At 34.9% G+C, this 20,812-nt stretch overlaps 3 protein-coding genes and 1 pseudogene across 3 annotated transcripts; 1 reads left to right on the forward strand and 3 right to left on the reverse strand.

The window, feature by feature from the left end:
* Positions 1 to 317: 317 nt before the first annotated feature.
* Positions 318 to 3,616, reverse strand: LOC106656022 (carboxylesterase 5A-like). The gene is made up of 8 exons (XM_014376632.2): positions 3,501 to 3,616; positions 2,757 to 2,970; positions 2,030 to 2,318; positions 1,782 to 1,967; positions 1,516 to 1,712; positions 884 to 1,355; positions 671 to 803; positions 318 to 603 (listed from the first exon to the last, which is right to left on the reverse strand). Exons 2-8 carry the CDS (start codon positions 2,964 to 2,966, stop codon positions 441 to 443), a joined length of 1,650 nt encoding a protein of 549 aa, XP_014232118.2. The 5' UTR covers positions 2,967 to 2,970; positions 3,501 to 3,616; the 3' UTR covers positions 318 to 440.
* Positions 3,617 to 4,555: 939 nt separating this feature from the next.
* Positions 4,556 to 6,503, reverse strand: LOC106656023 (annotated as a pseudogene).
* A 1,406-nt stretch (positions 6,504 to 7,909) lies between these two features.
* On the forward strand, positions 7,910 to 20,638 carry LOC106656223 (THO complex subunit 2). Its single transcript, XM_014377027.2, has 25 exons — positions 7,910 to 8,645; positions 9,202 to 9,245; positions 9,403 to 9,494; positions 9,566 to 9,795; positions 9,868 to 9,998; positions 10,065 to 10,444; positions 10,504 to 10,682; positions 10,762 to 11,354; positions 11,426 to 11,660; positions 11,928 to 12,208; positions 16,902 to 17,083; positions 17,176 to 17,460; positions 17,557 to 17,865; positions 17,943 to 18,071; positions 18,147 to 18,275; positions 18,362 to 18,619; positions 18,683 to 18,819; positions 18,910 to 19,021; positions 19,099 to 19,189; positions 19,268 to 19,299; positions 19,406 to 19,516; positions 19,598 to 19,658; positions 19,827 to 19,891; positions 20,356 to 20,420; positions 20,515 to 20,638. Exons 1-25 carry the CDS (start codon positions 8,578 to 8,580, stop codon positions 20,543 to 20,545), a joined length of 4,230 nt encoding a protein of 1,409 aa, XP_014232513.1. The 5' UTR covers positions 7,910 to 8,577; the 3' UTR covers positions 20,546 to 20,638.
* On the reverse strand, positions 12,480 to 14,767 carry LOC111694256 (RNA polymerase II elongation factor ELL2-like). Its single transcript, XM_023461695.1, has 2 exons — positions 13,722 to 14,767; positions 12,480 to 13,638 (listed from the first exon to the last, which is right to left on the reverse strand). The coding sequence occupies exons 1-2, from the start codon at positions 14,229 to 14,231 to the stop codon at positions 12,601 to 12,603; spliced, it is 1,548 nt and encodes a 515-aa protein (XP_023317463.1). The 5' UTR covers positions 14,232 to 14,767; the 3' UTR covers positions 12,480 to 12,600.
* Positions 20,639 to 20,812: the final 174 nt, after the last annotated feature.

A 20,812-nucleotide genomic window follows, 5' to 3' on the forward strand; every position in this document is an offset into this window, starting at 1 on the left:
AGGGATCATGCACGCGTCACCGAGTCTTTTCGTGAGAACAAGTGCAACAAGGGCGTCTCAGGCTGTCGAGCTTATAAATCATAATTGACTCGATCAGTAACCGAATGAGTTTATTTTCAAAATGTAGGAGATAATCGCTTATCTAATAAAAAAAAAGGATATCGCATCAAAGTGAATTCAAAACCGTCACCTATTCGTCGGTAAAGAGTTTCCTCATTAAATTATGTCACTTCTTATTTTTATGTAGTAACGTTAATAGAAATTAATTCATCTCTTATTCCCAATTAAAACATTATTTCAAACCTGAATTTTTTACAAAAAAAAGAATCTTTATTAATCATTATTTTTTAAAGTAATTATAAATCTTCAATTTAGTTTTATGTTATATCATGGCTATAAAGTGCAGATATTTTCTTAATCGTCCATCCACTAAATGCAAATTATTGCGACAGCGACAATAAAGGTTTCCATATTTCATATGTTCTCAAATCATTATTTTCACTGCAAGTCAATTCATCAGAAATATTAAGACAATTCAATTTTTTCTTGGTTACTGGCAACCAAGACTCATTCAAAAGCTCATTTTTTTCAGGTGTTGGATTCCTGTGATAATTAAATTTTTGGTAATATTAATCTTATGATTTCTTAACATTTTAATTTGAAAACTTACCCAAATTTAGCAAAATTAGTCCACATTGTTGTCATTCTTTCCATCGTTGTACGATCCCGCGTACCTGCAGATATTTTTTTCTTTCTCGCTTCAGCATGAAACAAGAAATCCAATTCATCCCCATGGCATGTTCCTAAAAATCAAAATAAGTCAATAATGTTCATTAGATTTCAATCAATAATGTGAACGCTCTGTATTTGTTGAAATCAAAACCTTTAATTTTTATCCCGAATTTTTCCTTAACTCCTGGAAGATCAGGCCTGTAGGAGAATTTGTAAAGGTAAGTTGGAACATCTTTATGTTGTTGAATCTTAGCCACTCCTATGACTTCCATGATAAATAGCAGATCACCGAAAAACTGCGCGGCTTCATTGAATTTAACTTTAGTAATTTTATCATCACCGAAATAATGTCTTTTTATTGGCTCCGTGAATTCAGTCAATTTTTCACAGTTGTCAATTCGTAGATGGCTGGCCAAAAGTTCGTTGAAATTTTTGTCCAACTCGTCATACATTTTTGAAGTGTCACCGAGAAATCTAACGATGCCTTCATGCGAATTGTAACCGATAATTAACGGTACATTGATGCCTTTTTCTGCTAGCTCTCTGATGGGTCCTGGCAAAATGGGATTCTTGCTCTTGGCATCTTGACTGGGAACCAGTGATAGTTGAACCTTTGCAAGTTCCTACAAAACGAAACGAAAAACTACAGAATTAGCCAAAGTTGAGCGTATCGGTTTAATAAAGGTTCATCGACAATTGGCCACTATTACACAAAAACTAGTAACGATATCTTCAAGGCTCGTAGCTCACAAAAATCCTATTGCTTTCCCGCGAGTAACTTACGTTGTCACATAAATCTTCATACTTCTTAACTAAATCCTTAGCTGGTAATTTTTTTAAATTTTTTATTACATCCAAATCAGTATCACATTTATGACCGAAGGAATTAGCTAAGGCGTATCCCCACTTTTTGTTTGATTTTATATGAGCCCATGGATTTGTCAATGCACCACTTTGAATGATAGCTTTATGGAAGAGACCTAAAAATATATATCGTCAAATATGTTTACTGATAAATATTTTAAAATTTACATATCTAATTTATAAACCTTTTGCTTCTGATGATAAACACAAAGCATGTATTGATGCTCCACCTGCACTCTGACCAAAAACTGTGACGTTATTCGAGTCTCCACCGAAATATTGAATATTTTGTTGAATCCATTTCAAGGCAAGTATTTGATCTTTCAGACCCATATTACCACAACATTCTTCGTGGTCCATATTTAAAAAGCCTGAAGTAAATAAATTCAAAGTCAGACCTTTCAAACGTTTTTATGAGTAATCAATGACGCACCCATTAGCCCAAGTCTGTAATTAATGCTGACGAAAACGATATTGTGTTTTATTAAATAATCTGGCCCGAATATTTTCGGCGTGTTTGAACTCATTTTAAAAGCTCCTCCGTGAAACCATACCATAACGGGCTTATTGCAGTTGTGCATTTCACTTGTTGCGATGTCGAGATACAAACAGTCTTCTTTACCTTTAACTTTACCAATCAAAGGTTCGTATTGCAGCGACATATTACTTTCATCTACGGTATCTCGAATGTTGGTGGTCCACTTTTTTTTAGGAATTGGATCCTTAAATATTTATTAAAAAATAAAAATTGAATACATGAATACTTAATAAAAAATTTATTTTCAAATAAGTATTGGTTTTTTTTCGAATTCGAGTCAAGTATTTTTTGTATTCGGGTTTTTCGAGTGCCTGAATTTTTTAAGAACAATCGAGTTTTTTCGGGTACTCGACTATTTTTGAGTTTTGAAACTGTGTTTCATAAGACCTGCATGAAGAAAAAAATTATTAGTCAAATGTATGATTTTCATTGCTAGTACACGAAAAAAATCAAAGAACAATGTTGTCTAAACGCCTATCGAAAATATAAATATTAAAAAATAGTTATACGATAATGCAATTGAAAAAATTTAAATACTCGAAGAAAGCCAGGGTACTTGAAAAAACACTAAAAATCGGGTATTCAAACATTCCTCTTATTTATAAATGTCAATAAAATTTACCTTAAATCGAAGATCGTTGATCGGGGGCTCGGCGTACGGAATACCCCGAAGTGAAAAGTATTCAACATCCTTATCAACGTTTTTTAGAGCATGTCCTTTGATTTTACCATCCTCTGTTTTAACTATGACAGTCAACGCTCGTTTTGATTCGATTGGTTTCTTTAAGTACGACGAGGCCGTCGATCTGAGAAATCGTCCTATAGTCAGCATGACTCTGCAAAAATTTAAAGTGATTTATAACTTTCATAAAATTAATTATAAATAAATTTAGGGCAAATCAAAATGAAATTTTGAGTGACTAACTTGATTTTATGTTCCACTAAACTGATAATTTATCGTAATGTATTAGGAAAAAATTAAAATATTTATAACATTTTAGTAGTTATTCGAGAAAATTTGTTATAAATCAATTTATTCTAATGAATGTATCATAATATAATTATGTATTAATTATATATAAAAAAATCGCCTTTCTCAAAATATTATGTACCAATTCAAGTAATACATTTTTCACTGATTAGTTTTTTAAAATGTAATTGATAAATGGAAATGATTGATAACGATAAAACAATTACAATTCTATAGCTTTGATTATAATTTTCAATGAATACAATCAAGCTTTCGTACCTTAATTCAATAAAATTATATGTTCTTCAAATAAATAAAGAAGTGTATGTTTCCATACATACAACTTAAAAAGAAATACTTCAAGTATCGACCATATTCATAAGAAAAAATAAATACCTGAGACTCGAAGCACTTCGTGTTTTATATAAAATAGTTCTTAGCTTTTTTAATGTACTAAATGAAAGAGATATTGTTATGACAGTCGATTTCACGCAGAGATCGTTGACAACAAAATCAAAAGTCACAAACGACTGAGCCAAAGCCAGCTGTTTTCTTAGTGGTCGAAATAGGAAGTAAGCCTCTTGGAATATCTGCAGTAGTTGAAGCTGCTCGCATTGACAGCATAACTACAATGCTGCAAGGTCTAACGTCGGTAAAGTAGATAGTTTCATTATTGAAAATTGTACTTATCATACAGTTTATCAGCTACAAGTAAATGAAGAACGATTTTTTGTATTCCTTGCACTTTTATGAGATGTGACATTTTATTTTCAATTCATAAAATGTAATATGCTTTTTTCTAATTGTAGTCAGAAAGCCGACGCACGGAAATTGATTATTAATTCGTAAATAAGACAGTGACCAAAACTGGCTTATGATACTGATACGTGTGCAGGGGCCTACCAAGTTTAAAATTTCGTTTTTGAGCCTAATACAGAGCTTTCTCTATGAGGAAGTAAGAGACGAAATTAACGTTTTATCATCAAAAAAAAGTTTTATCATGATCCTACGAAGTGTAGCTAACTTATTGCAGATTCACACATATAGGTATACTCGCCATCTAAAAGGAGAAACTCAAAGCAGTAATATTGTCTTTAAAGTATGAAACACTAGTAGTATATATTTTTAGAAATGATCAAAGTTTCATTTTGAAGTTTAAAATGCCTCTTCCCACATATCAATATGAAAATAAAAATGGTATTTTTTAGTCATAAGGCCATCATTATTATTAAGCATTTTTACCTAAATTTGTAGTATAATTAATTCATTAATAAAGAAGGTTTAGTTAGTTGAGGATGAATTATGAGGAAGCTCTTTGCCAATGAATAGACAGCGGTTTTATTATATTTATGATAAAAATGTTCTACTTCAGATTAATGAAATACAAATATTTTGCAAACAACTTTGCAATTATTAATATTTCGTTATTTTCAATTATAATTCGATTTTTTTTACGATTTATTCTTATAGTAATCTATCAAACGTGTAGCCGCTTTCCAGCCACTCCTGATGGCACCATCCACCGTTCCATATCGGTTGTTATCGGTTGCTTCTCCAGCGAACAGAATCGCCTGAAATCGAGAAATCGGTCGCTTTAGTACTATCAAATTTTCTCGTCCAAATGTCAAAAATGTACCATTTTTTCTGGCTGCACGGGTTTCTCCAGCGTTTCCGGAAGTACTCCGCGGTTATGAGTCTCCACGCTTCAATAACTGAAGGCGCCTCGGGTGTACGGATTCGTATACCAATCCACTAGCAGCATCATGTCCGGATCAGTCATATAGGGGTAAGTTTTTTCCAAAAATCGGCGAAGATTCTCCTGGACGTGCAGTAAAATTTTTCTATCGCTCAGAGCCTCCATGGCTCTGGCGTATTTTCCGTTTACCCAGATTGCTAGGACATTCGGTATCGATTCGACCGTCGTGGCGCCACCTATACCCAAAAGCCAATTCTTCTCCGGCTAAAAAATTTAGTGATTGTAATATCCATTATTCGTTCATAAAGAGTCGAAAGGAGGCTCACTTCTGCTTCCATTTTCTCCTTGTCGTGGTCATTGTAGATGAAAGAGATGCAAAACGTGCTATTTTCAGTCTCACCCCAAAACGGATAGTTGTACTGAAGATATATTATCGCTATGTTACTAAACCCAATTGCCTGAAATTGCGAATGAATGATTTAAAAATTTAGTTAGTTCGAGCCTTTAAAATAAGTATTATTTGAAATAATATGTACTTCGATCGCAGAAACTTTATCGACTGGCAATGGGGGCATAAAAAGATTTTGGTGCCTTTCCTTCAAAACTCCCAAAGAAACTGTCACTATCAGGTGATCCGCTTCGTACAACTTTCCATCTTTCGTAGTGATTAAAATTGGCGAATCATCCGTAAGATTTGAATAGTTGATCGAAGTGACTTCAGTGCTTAAAACCGTGTTGTTTCTTACGGGCAGTTCCTGTTCTGAATGTGGATATGCTTTCTGTGAAAATTTATGACTTTTTTACAAATTTTTTAATATTTAAGAAATCGAAATTAATTATTACCATCAGAATATCCAAAATAGTAGAGTAACCCCTGGTCTTCCACTACATCAGCTGATCGCCAGGATAGTCATGGAAAAATTGCGCATTGCTGGTAGATAAATCGAACCACGATTCAGCTGGATACCATTCTAATACCACTGATTCTAAAAAACGTGTATACTTGTTTTTGTATTTCATTATTTTTGGATCGTTTTGAAACTTTTCGTCAAATCTAAAATTAATAAATCAATGTCGATTACGCAATTTCGATGGCTTGATCGATTTTACTAATAAAAAATATTTAGTATTATAACTTTTTTTCCGTGAATTGACCGAAGGACTCGTAAGCGGTATCGTTATGGGGTTCCACGTCTTCTTCGACGAATTTCCATAATTTTTCAGCCACATCGTCGTCGATCTGGTCCCCTTGAGAATCTACTAGCATATACTCGATTCCCAACTCTTCACCCAAGAAATTTAAAGGATTGGCCAGGTCGTAAACGACATTTCCTTCTTGGCCGTGCACCCATCTCGCACCAAAATCCAACGAAGCGTTACCTATGGAAAGTAGAAAATTTATAAAATTCATGAGTGGTTAGAGTAATATTATATAAAGCCAGTCGAAAATCCGATTGGATATTACCTTGGGTATCTGTGAGGAGGCGACCACCTATTCCCTTCGCGGCCTCCAAGACGGTCACATTATGGAAGCCGTTTTCGAAGAGCTTCGAGGCAGCCGCGATTCCTGATGCTCCCGCCCCGATCACGACGATCTTGGCATTTTTCTTGGCGTCGTCGGCAAGAGTGACAGCAGCAATGGCCAGAGAGAAGCAGCCAAGGGCCACCACCGCGCGTATCGACAAACTACTGCACCTCGGCATTGTGTTGGCGCGTAACGAATTCAGATATCAACTGACAGGCAATGATGCGGAGAGAGAATTACCAAACGATTCTGTCGCGGGCACCGATATCGCGACGAAACCAGTGCAGTCAGTGCGGCGATCTGCGCGCGGCGTGAGATTTTCATCGCACGATCGGCGAATTTGTTGTTATTCTGAATGCTCTTCTCTCATTTTCGCTTGATCAGCATAACTACAAGGATGTTTTATAATCATCGAGGTTGAAGATGTTTATTGAAATGAATTTACAATGTTGTCTGTGCAATGTTGGTTCGGCACATTTCTAGGCCAATTGACACTTTTTCAAAGATTACGAGCTCTTTTTTTTATTCAGTTTCTTTCATTTTCTTCATAAACATGGTAATCATAGAGCAAGGAAGTCTAAGAGCTATTTACTTTTTTCGTGTTTTGGAAGTTTTTGTTGTTTAGCTTATTGGCTTTGCTGAAATGGTCTTTAGGAAAATTTACAGAGATCTTATTTTATTTAAAATTGTAATTATTAATTGTCAGATTTCAAAAATCATTTTATGTAAGATATTCCAACGAAAAAAGTATAAAATAATGAATGCTCATAAGTACTTGTTGAATTGAAACTAAAGCGAGAAAAATCATTTTCTCGAAATTTATAGATGAAGACAACTAATAAGATCGATATCAAAAGATAATGATTGTAATCTGTAAATATTTAGAATTCGTATATCAAATCTTCTCTTTCAAGCATCAAACATCTCTTCATCTTTCTAACTGCAAAGACTTCGGAAGTGTCCTCTCTGCGAATTATTGGCGTATATGCACTGCAACATCGATCCATCGATGGTAAAAATGTTTTCCTTCAAAAATTCAAAAATTATCTCAGATCTGGATTCAAAATGTCGAAAATTGGCGAACTTGATGGTTTTTAGAAATGTTTGTTAACAATCTATAGATGAATCCAATGGAATCTTATGTATGCTGCTCACGTATGCAGAAAGCGCCAAAGATTGAGCCTGCTTCCATAACTATGCAAAGTTCATAATTTTTATCGCATTTCGTAACCATTACATGATTTTCAATTGAGTACACTTGTCGCTATAACTTATTCATAAAGTGGAAATACGCGTTGTCTCGTTATGATTGGGCAAAGTTATAAAAAGCGCGCAAAAGGACGTGCACCTTGCTAATCGTGGTATGAAAACTGCCTCTAAAAAGTCTGTCATAAAACCGAGAGTAGTGCGCTCTGCGTATTGCAAAACTTTTAATCATCAAATGAACGTCTTATACGCCCCCCTCTTGCTAACGATGATAACGAAATTTATATGCGTTTTGGCTATAAATAAAGAGCCACTGCCGCCAATCGCGTTCAGTCGAAATGAAGACCCGTTACAGTGAGTGTTGTTCTACGATTGTGCCGTGACTGAGTTGACGACGAGTCAACGTGCTTCGTGCGTCGGTGTGTTTTTGTTCGCGAAATGAGAAATCGCGACATTCGCGACTCGCCGCGAGTGCCTCTCTGCGGTGCGCATGCGCCGTTCCATTTTGTGCCGTTCGTCCCGTGGCGTGCAAAATCAGTTCTCAGTTGTTCAGTGCCAAATTCGCCGGATATCTGCGTGGAGAATCTCACGCGCTGTATATATTCCTGCTGCATTTTTCACCCGTATATACATATCCAACGCGAACAAGACAGTGCGGCGAATTACGAGAATCAACTTGCGTACTTGCTTACTAAGTTACACGTTATAATTACAAATTGATATACAATAGTGGATACGCGAGTGTTTGTAACCTGTACGGCCTAAAGTCGCTTCGCATAGATGAAGCGCAGTGCCGAGTTCAGCGAGCACGAGCGTCGATACGGAAATCGGAGCTACTACCCTCGCGTACGCACATAGGTTTGCGGTGGGCGCAGGCAGCAAAAAAATCCACCGCCACAGAAGCCGGCCTCGTGCGACGCAGAGGACACAATACGATCCCGCAAAAGAGTGTAGTTCGTGGTGTCTGTGTGTGCATGTGTGTGTAGTGGCGCCGCGCGCGTACTACATGATAATATACTCGAGCGCAGCGACTACAACAGTGCAAAATGACGGCGACGAGATTTTGGAGCCCCGATCTTTGGAAAAACTGGGACAAGCAGGGCAAGACCGAATTGTAAGTATTACCGGCGAAATCGCCTCGTATCGAACGTACAACTAACAAAAAACATTGCTCGGCTTTTTCAGGCCTACGAATGTCCGTGTGTAAACCTTGAGTCTCGCTCAACCTATAGTCGCGCATTTATGCCAAATTTTTATGTGCAAAAGCGAGATAGAGTCGTTTTTATGTTTCCCTTTGAATTGAATGTGCGTACGTTATTCTCGCGTCAGCTCGTTGTAATAAATTTCTTGATAAATTAATTTGGCGTCAGCTCGTACGTCAAGAATCGAGACTAGCTGCTACCTTGTATAGTTTGTTTGTGTTGGTATCTGCGTGATGGTGTATTCTTACATAGTAGGCTAGTAGCTCCTTTGCTATTCAGTATACGCTTACACACACGGACGATCGTGCACACTCAAGCTTTATGTTGTTTATAGTAGCGCAATTCTTTGTAACAACACAAGTTTGTCATTTGCAAATTTGGACATTGAGCTATGATTAAATCTTCATTTTCTTCATTTGGAGAATCAATTTTCAAACAAACCACAAATGAAAATTATTCTTTTTTCAGTTTCAAGTTGATGAAAACAAATTATCAGGAGGGTCATGAACACGGTGAGTCAATTTTCATTTGTTATCCGATATCAAAGAAAGCCACCTGTTGCATGGTTGTTTTATATTCAAAAATGAAGTAATAGTCAAACATTTATGTGTTTGAAGGATGAGCTTTCTATTTCCTTATTTTATTTAAAACATTCTTTTAATTTTGTAGAATGGAAGAGAGGCCTTTATGAACTGATCCTCAGTGGTGTTCTTGGAACTATGAAGAAAGAGGTGGTTGTTACTAGTTTAGGGGAACTTGCAGTAAGTTAAGTTAAATTTCGGTCATAAAGATGTCTAAGAAAAATATTATTATTGATTTATGATTTTTCTAGGATCAGAATCCTGCAATACCATCTGCTATTGTAGATATTTTTACTATCATAGATGCAGAAATTCAAGGAGAAACCAGAAGTAATTTTTATTTTATCGTAAGAGAATCTAAAAAGTATCTTACAGAAAGAATTTTAAAAGAACGTTTGGATACCGATACTCTCCAAGATGTTGGGATTCTTAAAAATATGAGCTTTCAAACAAAGTTTATTAAAGTGAAAACCAAGTTATAGTATGTTAAAAAATTGCATTAATAAAATCAAATACTTATTGAACGTAAATCTTAATGAACATTCAATTACAGCTACAAACAGAAGAAATTTAATTTATTTAGAGAAGAGAGTGAAGGTTATTCCAAGCTAATTGTAGAGCTCAGTCAAGAGCACACAGAATCAGATGTAGAAAGCCTTTTGCAAATCGTCAAATCCCTTATTGGTATAGTTATTGTATTATATGATCAATTGTTAACATTATTTTACAATTGATCAATTTGAATTTCAGGTTATTTTAATCTGGATCCCAATAGAGTATTAGATATACTATTGGAAACTTTTGAAAACCGACCTCAAGATGTTGCTGTTTTCATACCTCTTATACGTTCATACATGAGTGATAGACAAGTATTGTGTGAAGTACTTGGTTTTAAATATTGTTCTACAGTTAACGATACACCTAAATCTCTACAAGTGCTAACAGCACTAATGCTTCAGTATGGAGTAATAAACTTGGATGACATTTTACCATGGTTGGTTCCTGATGATCGAGTAATAATTCGCGATTATGAAAATGAAATCAAATTAGCAAGAGAATATGTTAGAAAAATGAGTGTGATTTCAACTAAAGAAAAAGAAGAAGAAAAAGAAGATAGAGATGCTATAGTGGTAGGTTTTACAAAGCAAATTATTAAAATAATGAATATTTATCTATAAATATGTTTTAGGACAAGTATTCTGCTAACCAAAAATTTGGTTTATGTGAAGCACTTTTGGAGGTGGGAGCTTGGGATGTAGCTCAAAATTTATTTGATAGGTTACCAGACTTTTGTTTCACTGACAACAAACCAATAGCTAAGGCACTCTGCAGTATGATTCATGCCCTTATTGAACCCGTCTACAGAAAGTATGTGAAATAAGATTTTTTTTTATTTTATTCTCAACCTTACTTATAAATATTAAACTAATATTCTTTTTATTTTTAGATACTGTTTAATTCACCCTAAACTTCCTGGAAGAAAAATTGCTCCATTATCAAGCCCTTTGGCTCCACCACCTTTAAAACGTCTTGAAGATATTCATGATAGGTTATTACCAATGCTTATTGCTTTAGGACCAAATCTTCATCATGATCCTGTACTCATGTACAAAATAATGCGTTTAAATTATGCTGCTATTAAACAGTGTTCTCTTAACTCTGCTAAGCTACCATTACCTAAGGATAGTGTACTTTATTATGATATACTAACAATACTTGATGTAGCACTTCTACCAGCGCTTTCTTTTATGGATTGTAATTGCTGTGTAGCTGAAGAAATTTGGAATATTTTAAAGTACTATCCTTATCAGAGCAGATACTCTCTTTATGCCAGATGGAAAAATGACACACCTCAGCAGCATGCAGCATTATTAAGAAAACGTGCCGATGCTCAAAAAAAAATTAAGAATGTGATAAAAAGAGTTAGCAAAGAAACAATTAAACCTGTAGGAAGGTCAATAGGAAAATTGACTCATTCATCGCCTGGAGTATTATTTGACTATGTTATAATTCAAATTCAATTGTATGATAATTTGATAGGTAAGATTTCATAATTGACAATTAAGAATTTTACCGATTTTTTTTCAATCTTCTATATTTTTTTGTTACAGGACCAGTAGTAGATTCACTTAAATATCTTACAAATATTTCTTATGACGTTTTAAGTTATTGTTTAATTGAAGCTCTTGCTAGCGCAGAGAGAAATCGTTTCAAGCATGATGGAACTAGCATCTCTCTTTGGCTAACATCTCTTGCTGCATTTTGTGGTGCTATATTCAAAAAATATAACATTGAATTGACAGGATTGCTACAATATGTAGCTAACATGTTAAAAGCCCAGAAAAGGTAAAAATTTAAAAACTCTTAGGTTCAAAGTTTTTTTACATATTATATAGAACTTGAATGTAAAGTTGATAAATATATTTATGAAAATTAACAAATAATTATTAGTATTTTATAAATAATTAAAAAAATACTTTACTTTCAAAATAATTAAAATGGTTATCAAAAAATCTATTGAGCATTTGCAAATTTTTATATCTATTTATGATAGTAAGCTAACTTCTGTTGAATTTCACGTGCATGTTGATGACATTTTTGATTTTCTTTTAGTTTGGACTTACTGATTTTGAAAGAGATTGTTCAAAAAATGGCGGGCATCGAAGCTTCTGAAGAACTAACATCTGATCAATTAGATGCCATGGCTGGTGGAGATTTACTTCGCATAGAAGCTGGATATTTTAGTCAAGTTAGAAATACAAAAAAATCATCCCAGCGTCTTAAAGAAGCCTTAGCTGAAAACGATTTGGCTGTAGCTCTTTGTCTATTGATGGCTCAACAAAAACATTGTGTTGTTTATAGGGAAACAGAACAGTCACATCTGAAACTTGTTGGTAAGTTATCTTCATAATTACTACATACATTTTCAAGTAATAGAATGTATTTTTTTTAATTTTTTAAAAATCAATTTATCAAACTTGGGATTAGGTAAAAGATTTAAATTTATAAAATGATATGTAGGTATGACTAAAAAATATTTCAAATCATTTGATTTATTTAAAAAATCTTTTATTTTAAATTTTATATTTTTAGAGTAATATACATTTTTTATTAACATGAACATATATATACATATAAAATATATATTACTTTCGGATTTACAGAATGTATATTGTCGTACGTATTAGTATAATATTTACACAATTCGATTTTTTACATTACTATTTCGTATTTACTATCCAGTCACATTTAAAATTATAAATATTTACAAATGGCAAAGAGTAATCTAATATTCCATAACGTACTTTCCATTATTCTTATTATAATAATCATCTAGCCTAAGATTAATTGTTTGAACATTTTTGTGTAAATTCTCGAAAAATTTCTGTCGGATTTGCAGCGTTAAAGCTACCTCCGTCAAAAACTCTCCTAGTAGAGTATTTTGCTTGATATTCTTCATATTTCTTATGTTGCTTAAGACGGATTTTTCTGCCGCAGTCCAGTCATATATGATACTATAACTAGGCATAAATTTTGTGATGATTTCGTACCATTTTACATGTTCTTCGGAATTGGTAATTTCCGGCATCACCTGTGGCCACTCGGGCACCTCCGGCCAGTCCGGTAGTAATATTTTTTCCGTTGTCTGGTCGATTGATAATTTGAGGTTTGCGATGTCTTTCGTTACTGCTTTCAGCGCTTCGAGTTTCTCACTTAGTGTGAGAATATGCCTAGACGTTGTGACCGATGGTTTATCTTGAACTTTTGCCTTTTTGATGGGATTGGAGTTTAAGTGGGTGGTCGGTTCACGCTTTTGCGGACCAGTTATTTCTGCAGGCGAGCCGGCCTGCATCGAGTTGGGTGTTTTTCCACTTTTGCTACTGCTGCTGCCGCTACCATCACTTGGCGGCGACGGAGTAGCTGGAGGTTTATTTTTCTCGACCTGAATCTTCTCCTCGTCCGTATAGAACGGCCAGTTTAAGTTAACCTGCTTCCAACAATTTCTCTTAAGATGAAGTTTCCCATCTCGAGCATTGGAAACGTCCCGCAGGATGTGGAGGAAGGCGCTCATCTCGCCTTGCTTTGTTCCCTCAGTCTGTATCCTTCTTTTTATATCCGTGCCGAGGGTTTTGCCAAGGGCGAGTAGATGGATCAACCTCTCCTTTAATGGTCTCTCCTTTAATGGTTTATCCCCCGTTGACTTTTGAGCAAGCTGCTCTTTTTCCTGCTTGAGGTGCGCAGGGGAAGTCTTGGTTACATGTCCTGAAACCAAGTCAGGCATTGCAGCCAACCTCGATTGTGGGTATCTGCTTTTTATCATGCTCTGAAATAAAGATGAATTGATTGATTAAAAATCATTAAAATATTATATTAAAAAATAACAAAAATATCATTTCGGGGTCGTACCGTATCCGGAATTATTTTAGCGCATTTTTTTCTATGTAATTTTTCCGCTTCTTCCATACGAGTTTTTGTTGCTGCAAAAACATCATCCGAAGCTTTTACACGCGCCTTGTAATGTATCCGACCTATACTTTCAACATTATTTTGTGATTCTTGCTTTATAATTTCGATCGCCCCTTGATGCCTTTGATAGCCTTTTGAAAAGTACCGTTGATCTCTGTCAATCGTGAATTCGAACACAGATGGTGGTCTGGTATCCACGTGTGGTTGGAAATCAGAATTTTTTGGAAATAATAATCTACCGAATCCTTTATCGTCTACTACTTCCACCTTGATGTTTTGTATAGGTAGATTTTTACTCATATTCATAAAATATTCTCGAAGAGCTCGAACGCATGATTTTGTTGGTCTCACAGATATGAATCTTGTGTGTTTCTGAAGATTATCAATGCACTTGTACTTTTGATCCTCGCGTAGTTTTAATTCACTTTTCATTTCAAAATGTGACCCCATCTTGATGTTTTATAGTCTAGGAAAATCAATTGGTTACTCGTTGAATCTCAAAAAAAAGATTGCCCTTGATGTATAAAATTTGAAAAAAATTATTTTCCTAAAGCGTACGATTGGCTGTGTTGTAAGACGTTTTTAATAGCAACTCCCTTCGAATACACTACTTTTAAATCCGTGGTAACTAATTGCTCTTCAATTTTTAAATTACACTTTTATAAATTTTCAACGAGCGAGTATAACACTTTTTTAAAGGAATACTTACGAGCACTATTAGTCTTTCGATATAACCTCTATTATCGAAGCTCACTGCAACTCTTTAATGCACTGAGAATTTTATCTTTCTCAAGAACACAACACAAAACACTAGAACTCGTTGAATTCAATGCGACATAAATAAAAGATGAGAAAACGACTTTTTTCGTTGGACGAAATCGTTCTAAAACACCAGCTGTTTCATACGTATGTGACTTGGTTAAAAGGCGCCTATAAGACTTCTGCTCAAACACACAAGTTGAAAATTCTACTGTAGGTAAACGGGACTGTGTGTTTGCCAGACTGGTGGACGTATACTGATCCGAGACTTGTCTTAGCGGCAACTGAACCGAATTATCCCCCTCCACTAGTAAAGAAATCTCCCATTCACCTCGTACGTACCTCTCCTCTCTGTCTGGTGGGGATACACTATTATTACTGGTACGCCGTGGCAAGTTAATCAAGTATATCCCCTCTTTGGTGTCCACCACATATATACTACCCCATTCACCTCTTCTTTTTTCTCGCGCACGTGATCCGACGTGAGATGCCACTACGAGTCTGAGTTCCCTCATAATATATGAACGAACTTTAGCCCTTTTGGAGTAACAATTTTCTAATGTTAAAATAATAATCTACATGTCATAATTTATGCAACTACCCCCCCAAGTCACAACTGACGGGCGAATATGTGATTGAAAGCTTTCTTTTTTGACTTTCTTCAGTTTTCATTGTAGAAAATTGTTTAAATTTTCTTTAGCTTTTCTACTCAGAAACTTTTGAAGTAATAATTACGTAAAAACAGTGTATTATGTTATTCTACTTAGTTTTCTTGAAAAAAAAATTGGAAATTTCGGAACATCAGTTCTAATCATTAAGAAGCAGAAGAAAAACCACATCGATATCACGTATTAGTTCAATTGGATACTTTTTTCCTCAAAAAATTGATATTATTTTATAAGCACCAAAACTATCGCTCGTGATAATTCACTACCAATTTATAATTTCCATGTAAATATATTTTGATGCAAACTAGTATTACCCCTAATCAAATACAATTTTCAAGTTGAAAAAAAAACGTATTTCTGTAGATTTCCTTGTCGTACCTTTCGATCCATGAAAAAGAAAAGAACCCAAGTTTCGCAACGACCTTTCACAATGTAACTATCTAATCTGAAAGGGTAGTTTTAATCGAGGGACGCATTATTCTTACGCATGAAATCATAACGAGAGCACGGAACATTTTCAATGTAGTCAAAGACTCAGTTATCGACTCCCTGAATTTTTATACAACCGTGACGCAATGATGAACTTCCATTTAATTCTTGAAACGCATTACTTACTTTCACTCACTTTTTTTGCTCTTATTCTTCGTCCGACTCTACGGTGAGCCATCGTCCGCGGACTCGAACACCTCTCTGCGTACGTTGCGGTGCACTTTGCACTCGTTTTACCCGCGGGAATGCGAATGCTCGCACACGCACAAACCCACTTATGCGCGCTGCCTCATGTGCATTTGTGTAAATGTCAAAAATTGCGTGTATCTGCTCTCTTTTCTCGCCTTTTTTTTCTCGCTCGATTCCACAAATAAATCCCGGCCACTATGCCGCTTGTAAGCGCCTTCTCGAGCGCCGTGTCATTACGCGTGGGAAGTGTGCGCGGCGTGTGTTGTATACTTTCCGAAAATATATCGCCTTATCGTGGCGACGTTTCTCGACTAAATTTGCACACCAGTTCAAAGCTACATTCGAAAAAAATCTTGATATTGTATACGATATCAGATGCTGCAAGCCAATTGAATGCCAAGTCTATGTAACGAAAGCGTGCCGTTAATGTAATCGCGTACAAAATTTAAATACCCGAGACTTTTAAATGGCCAAACGCATTGAAGCGTGTAAACCGCATTGACTATTACTTTTGTCATTTGTTTCAATGGTCGATTAGCAATTTTGCATTTCCACTTTTCATCTCGTTAGTATACATTGATTTGTCCATAATTCATCCTCCAATCTATTTCGAATGAGATGCGAATTAGCAGCTGAAAATAGATAATTTTTGTTATGAGCTCGATGTCAGTTGAAATGTATTCGAGACGCTATATCTTCCTCCACATTCCCAAGCTTTATACTTGAGACGTTATATTTTTGGTCAACTTTCTAATCTATTTTATAACTCGTAATCGTACATTGGTGTAAAGCATGGTGCGTGAAGAGTTGTATTATGTATTTATGCTACGTTACTTATGGGCTTTAAATGTTCGGACCGGAGCGCGTGCCTTGCTGAATTTACTCGTTTCAACGATAGCAATTATGAGAAAAGAACTCAAGCTAGAAAACGAGTTCTCGTTTTCTCGGCATAGGCCTACATTTTATTACTCTTTCTCTCTAATTAATACATATGTTTTTTTTTATCACTGTTAAGGTAAACTATACGATCAATGCCACGATGCTCTCGTTCAATTCGGTACTTTCCTGGGCTCAACAATGACAGTCGACGAATACGTAGAGCGGCTACCTTCGATTCATTCGATGCTCCGAGATTATCACATACACGCTGATGTGGCTTTCTTCTTGGCCAGGCCGATGTTCGCGCACGCTATCAATGTAAGTTACCCGGGTTTTTACAAATCATATACCATTGTAAAAGCAAACTTGATCATTCTTTTTATATTATCTTCAATCAATCAAATTTATAGATCAAGTACGATACGCTGCGCAAAGCTGATCCGAACTATAAGAAAATGTCAACGTCGATGAAGCAGGCTAAATATGCAGAAGCTGCTCAAGCAGTCATGGCACCTGTAGCTAGCTCCGTTCGCCCTTTGCACTCGATCAAAGTTTGGGAGGACATATCGCCCCAATTTTTAGTGACGTTCTGGTCGCTGTCGATGTATGACCTGTATGTACCAGTAGATAGCTATCAGCGCGAAATCAACAAACTCAAGCAAATGGCTAGTCAAGCGGCAGATTCAAAGGATATGGTATGTTATTTTCGATTTTTGCCGAAGCCCGCCTCCCTTATTTATGCATCGATTTTGTCAAAATTCTAAACCGAATCATTCGTAAAAATTTCGCAGACTGCCAGCAAAGGTAAAAAAGAGCAAGAAAGATATCAGACGATGATCGATAAGCTGCAAGACGAGAAGAAAAAGCAAGAGGAGCACGTGGAAAAAGTTCACGCTTACTTGAGACAAGAGAAAGACACGTGGTTTTTGTCACGGAGCGCAAAGTCTGCCAAAAATGAAACAATCACTCAGTTTTTGCAACTTTGTCTATTTCCACGCTGCACGTTCACCACGGTCGATTCGATGTATTGCGCTAAATTCGTTCACACTATACATTCTTTGAAAACTGCTAACTTTTCCACGCTTCTTTGCTACGACAGAGTGAGTTCATCAAAACTTATTTTCATTGAAGAATCAATACATTATATTTGTTATTAATTTTTGATATTTTCTCTCAGCTCTTTTGTGATATAACATATTCGGTTACATCGTGTACCGAGAACGAAGCCCATCGTTATGGTAGATTCTTGTGTGCCATGCTGGAGACAGTAATGAGATGGCATTCGGAAAAGGCTATATTCGATAAAGTAATTACTATTATTTTGATTTATCTCTGCCTAATTTACTTTCATATAATAAAGTGATTTATTATTTTTTTTTAGGAATGTAGTAATTATCCAGGTTTCGTGACCAAATTTAGAGTGTCTAATCAGTTTTCAGAAGCTAATGACATGGTTGGTTTTGAAAACTACCGACACGTTTGCCACAAATGGCATTATAAAATTACAAAGGTAAATAAGTAATTTCTTTGTATCTTAATGTTCAATTATCGTGTATGAAAATGTGATCCTTTATGTAATCGTCTTATATTTTTCAGGCAATTGTTGTATGTCTTGACTCGAAAGATTATGTACAAATAAGAAATTCTTTGATTATATTAATCAAAATTTTACCTCACTTTCCTGTTTTGGCGAAACTGTCTCAAATTCTCGAGCGCAAAGTCGAGAAAGTGCGGGACGAAGAACGCTCCAAGAGGCAAGATCTTCACGTTTTGGCAACATCTTATTGCGGGCAGCTGAAGGCCAAAGCACCTCAAATGATCAGAGAAACAGACTTCCATCACGTTAATGATAAGGTATTGTTAAAAAAATTAAATTTTGTAAACGTTTTATTCATATACGATTATTTCCACTTTTAGGCAACAAAATCTGCAGAAACAACGAACAACGATTCCAATAATGATAAGGCCGTGAACGGTGTTACTGCTAAAGAGACCAATAATTCCGAATCTCGTACAGAAAAAGAAAGCAAAGAAAAGAAATCAATCAATGTCAAGTTCGTATTAAAGCAATTCTCAAAATCTAATTATGAATAGTCCTAATTTCAAATTAATTAATTCGATATAATTTCAAACATTTTTTGTAGTGACAGTTCTGAGAAGTCGAAAAAAGAAAACAAAGAATCATCAGAAAATAAAGAAAAATACTCAAAGAAAGAAGAGGAAGATGCTTTTGATAAAAAAGATAAAAAGTACAAGGTACCGATTGATTAATAATATTAATGATTCACTTGAAAATCGTTGAAATATTAACTGATTATCTTAAATTTATTAAGGATGATTATCACGCTGCGTCGATAGATAATTTCGATAGAGATCTCTCCAGCGTTTCTAACAGCAGTGCAGGTTCGGGTCAAGATGATAGAGGTAATATTATAAAAATTATTTACGTAAGAGTAAATTAATGATGATAGCTGCTAACCGATCATAAATAATTAATTACAGATCCTAAGCGACGTAAAGTGGAGGTTCCAAAAGTAAGTACTTTCTATTGTACATAATTTATGTATACAATGAAAGAAATAAATATAATTTCTAGTTCCGGTTCTTAGGGATTATAATATAATAATTTACCCTTTTTAGGAAACTAAACGAACGGAAGCTGCAAGTGAAAAAAAGGAGCGCACCTCGGCAAAAAAACAAGCACGTGATGACAAAGAACCACGGAAAGAGAAAAAAGTTGGCAGAAAAAGAGTAAATATTCAATTTTATTATTATTTATTTTTAATAAAAAATTACGTTTTTTGAAATATTTATAACATTTTTTCGTAACAGGACAGGACAGATGAAGTATCGGCCGCAGTTGATCAAAAGCGTCGAAAAGACGATGACCGGGGTTCGTGATTCAAGATATAATTGTTTTTTTTTAGTTTTACAAGATATAGTACTGTTGCATTTGCCATTTCATTTATTCCATGGATTTTTATTTTATTTTTGAGACTTGATTGAGATACGAAAAGAGTCAAAATCTTCTATGATTGTTGGTAAAATTCATTCCTTTCAGCCAAGAGCACGCATCAAAATGGAGATCTCCCAGAGCATAGAGCCGATAAGCATCATTATAACAAGGTTTGTTAAAACTTTTCGGTAAAGAGAAATGTATCCTTCTGATTTAAAGATTATCGCTGGTAAAACAGCGAACATGTTAAATCTTTTATGAATTGTTTGCCTTTATCGATTGTAAATTCTTAATTATACTAATTTAAAAAACTTAAGCTTAATTGATTCATGTACATGTGACCACTTAAACTATGTACCTTTTAAACAACATCTAATTAAATGATAATATATTTTTTTAATTTATATGAAATTAACATTTTTTCTTTCAAAATTAAACCCAATTGCTATTACGAATCATTCATTTAATTGTACTTTAACTTCAAGAACATCTTCCATTGTCTCAATAATTAAATTATTTCGTTATATTCTGGAAAATTTAACAAAATTTGGCAAAATTGTCAGTTCCTATTTTCTCACGTATCACACATTATAGCATGATATGTCATGTACATATGAATTGTTTTTGTTTTTAGGAAAAGTCACCCTACGGCAAGGAACGAGTTCACGAGAGAGATGGCCGTGAGACACGAGAAAAACAATATCCTTTTAAACAAAAATTTTGAATGAATCTTTCATTTGATACCAAAATATATTTTGAAAAACAGAAATTTTTTCCTTAACTAATTGTATACTAGGCGGAGCACCGATCCCAAACGAAGATGATGCATTGATTTCAAAGAAGAAACTTGACTTGCATTTCGTATTTTTACGTTCGAATGTTGTATTTAAATTGGGTATAATTTCATCAAGCAAAAATAAAATAATAAAAACAAAAGTTTTTACAAATTTTGAATATAAAATTTTATATAAGGCTAAAAAATAAATGTTTTTACGTAAACTACGCCATGATGAATGTCTTGTACTTCCTTATTTCTGTCCAAGCGCTTTTCAGTTACACAAAATTGGCTAAGCAAAACTCTCTTCCTGTAA

The sequence above is a fragment of the Trichogramma pretiosum genome, unplaced genomic scaffold, assembly GCF_000599845.2.
Source record: "Trichogramma pretiosum strain Unisexual culture from Peru unplaced genomic scaffold, Tpre_2.0 scaffold4, whole genome shotgun sequence".
Taxonomy (NCBI): domain Eukaryota; kingdom Metazoa; phylum Arthropoda; class Insecta; order Hymenoptera; family Trichogrammatidae; genus Trichogramma; species Trichogramma pretiosum.

Coding starts and splice junctions, on each gene's coding strand:
- LOC106656022 (XM_014376632.2), bottom strand. CDS start 2,966: ATGCTGACTATAGGACGATTTCTCAGATCGACGGCCTCGTCGTACTTA. Junction 2,319..2,756: donor TCAACGATCTTCGATTTAAG/GTAAATTTTATT, acceptor TAAATATTTAAG/GATCCAATTCCTAAAAAAAA. Junction 604..670: donor ACTAATTTTGCTAAATTTGG/GTAAGTTTTCAA, acceptor TAATTATCACAG/GAATCCAACACCTGAAAAAA.
- LOC106656223 (XM_014377027.2), top strand. CDS start 8,578: ATGACGGCGACGAGATTTTGGAGCCCCGATCTTTGGAAAAACTGGGAC. Junction 9,999..10,064: donor AATCGTCAAATCCCTTATTG/GTATAGTTATTG, acceptor TTTGAATTTCAG/GTTATTTTAATCTGGATCCC. Junction 17,461..17,556: donor CGGCAGATTCAAAGGATATG/GTATGTTATTTT, acceptor AAAATTTCGCAG/ACTGCCAGCAAAGGTAAAAA.
- LOC111694256 (XM_023461695.1), bottom strand. CDS start 14,231: ATGGGGTCACATTTTGAAATGAAAAGTGAATTAAAACTACGCGAGGAT. Junction 13,639..13,721: donor CTAAAATAATTCCGGATACG/GTACGACCCCGA, acceptor TCTTTATTTCAG/AGCATGATAAAAAGCAGATA.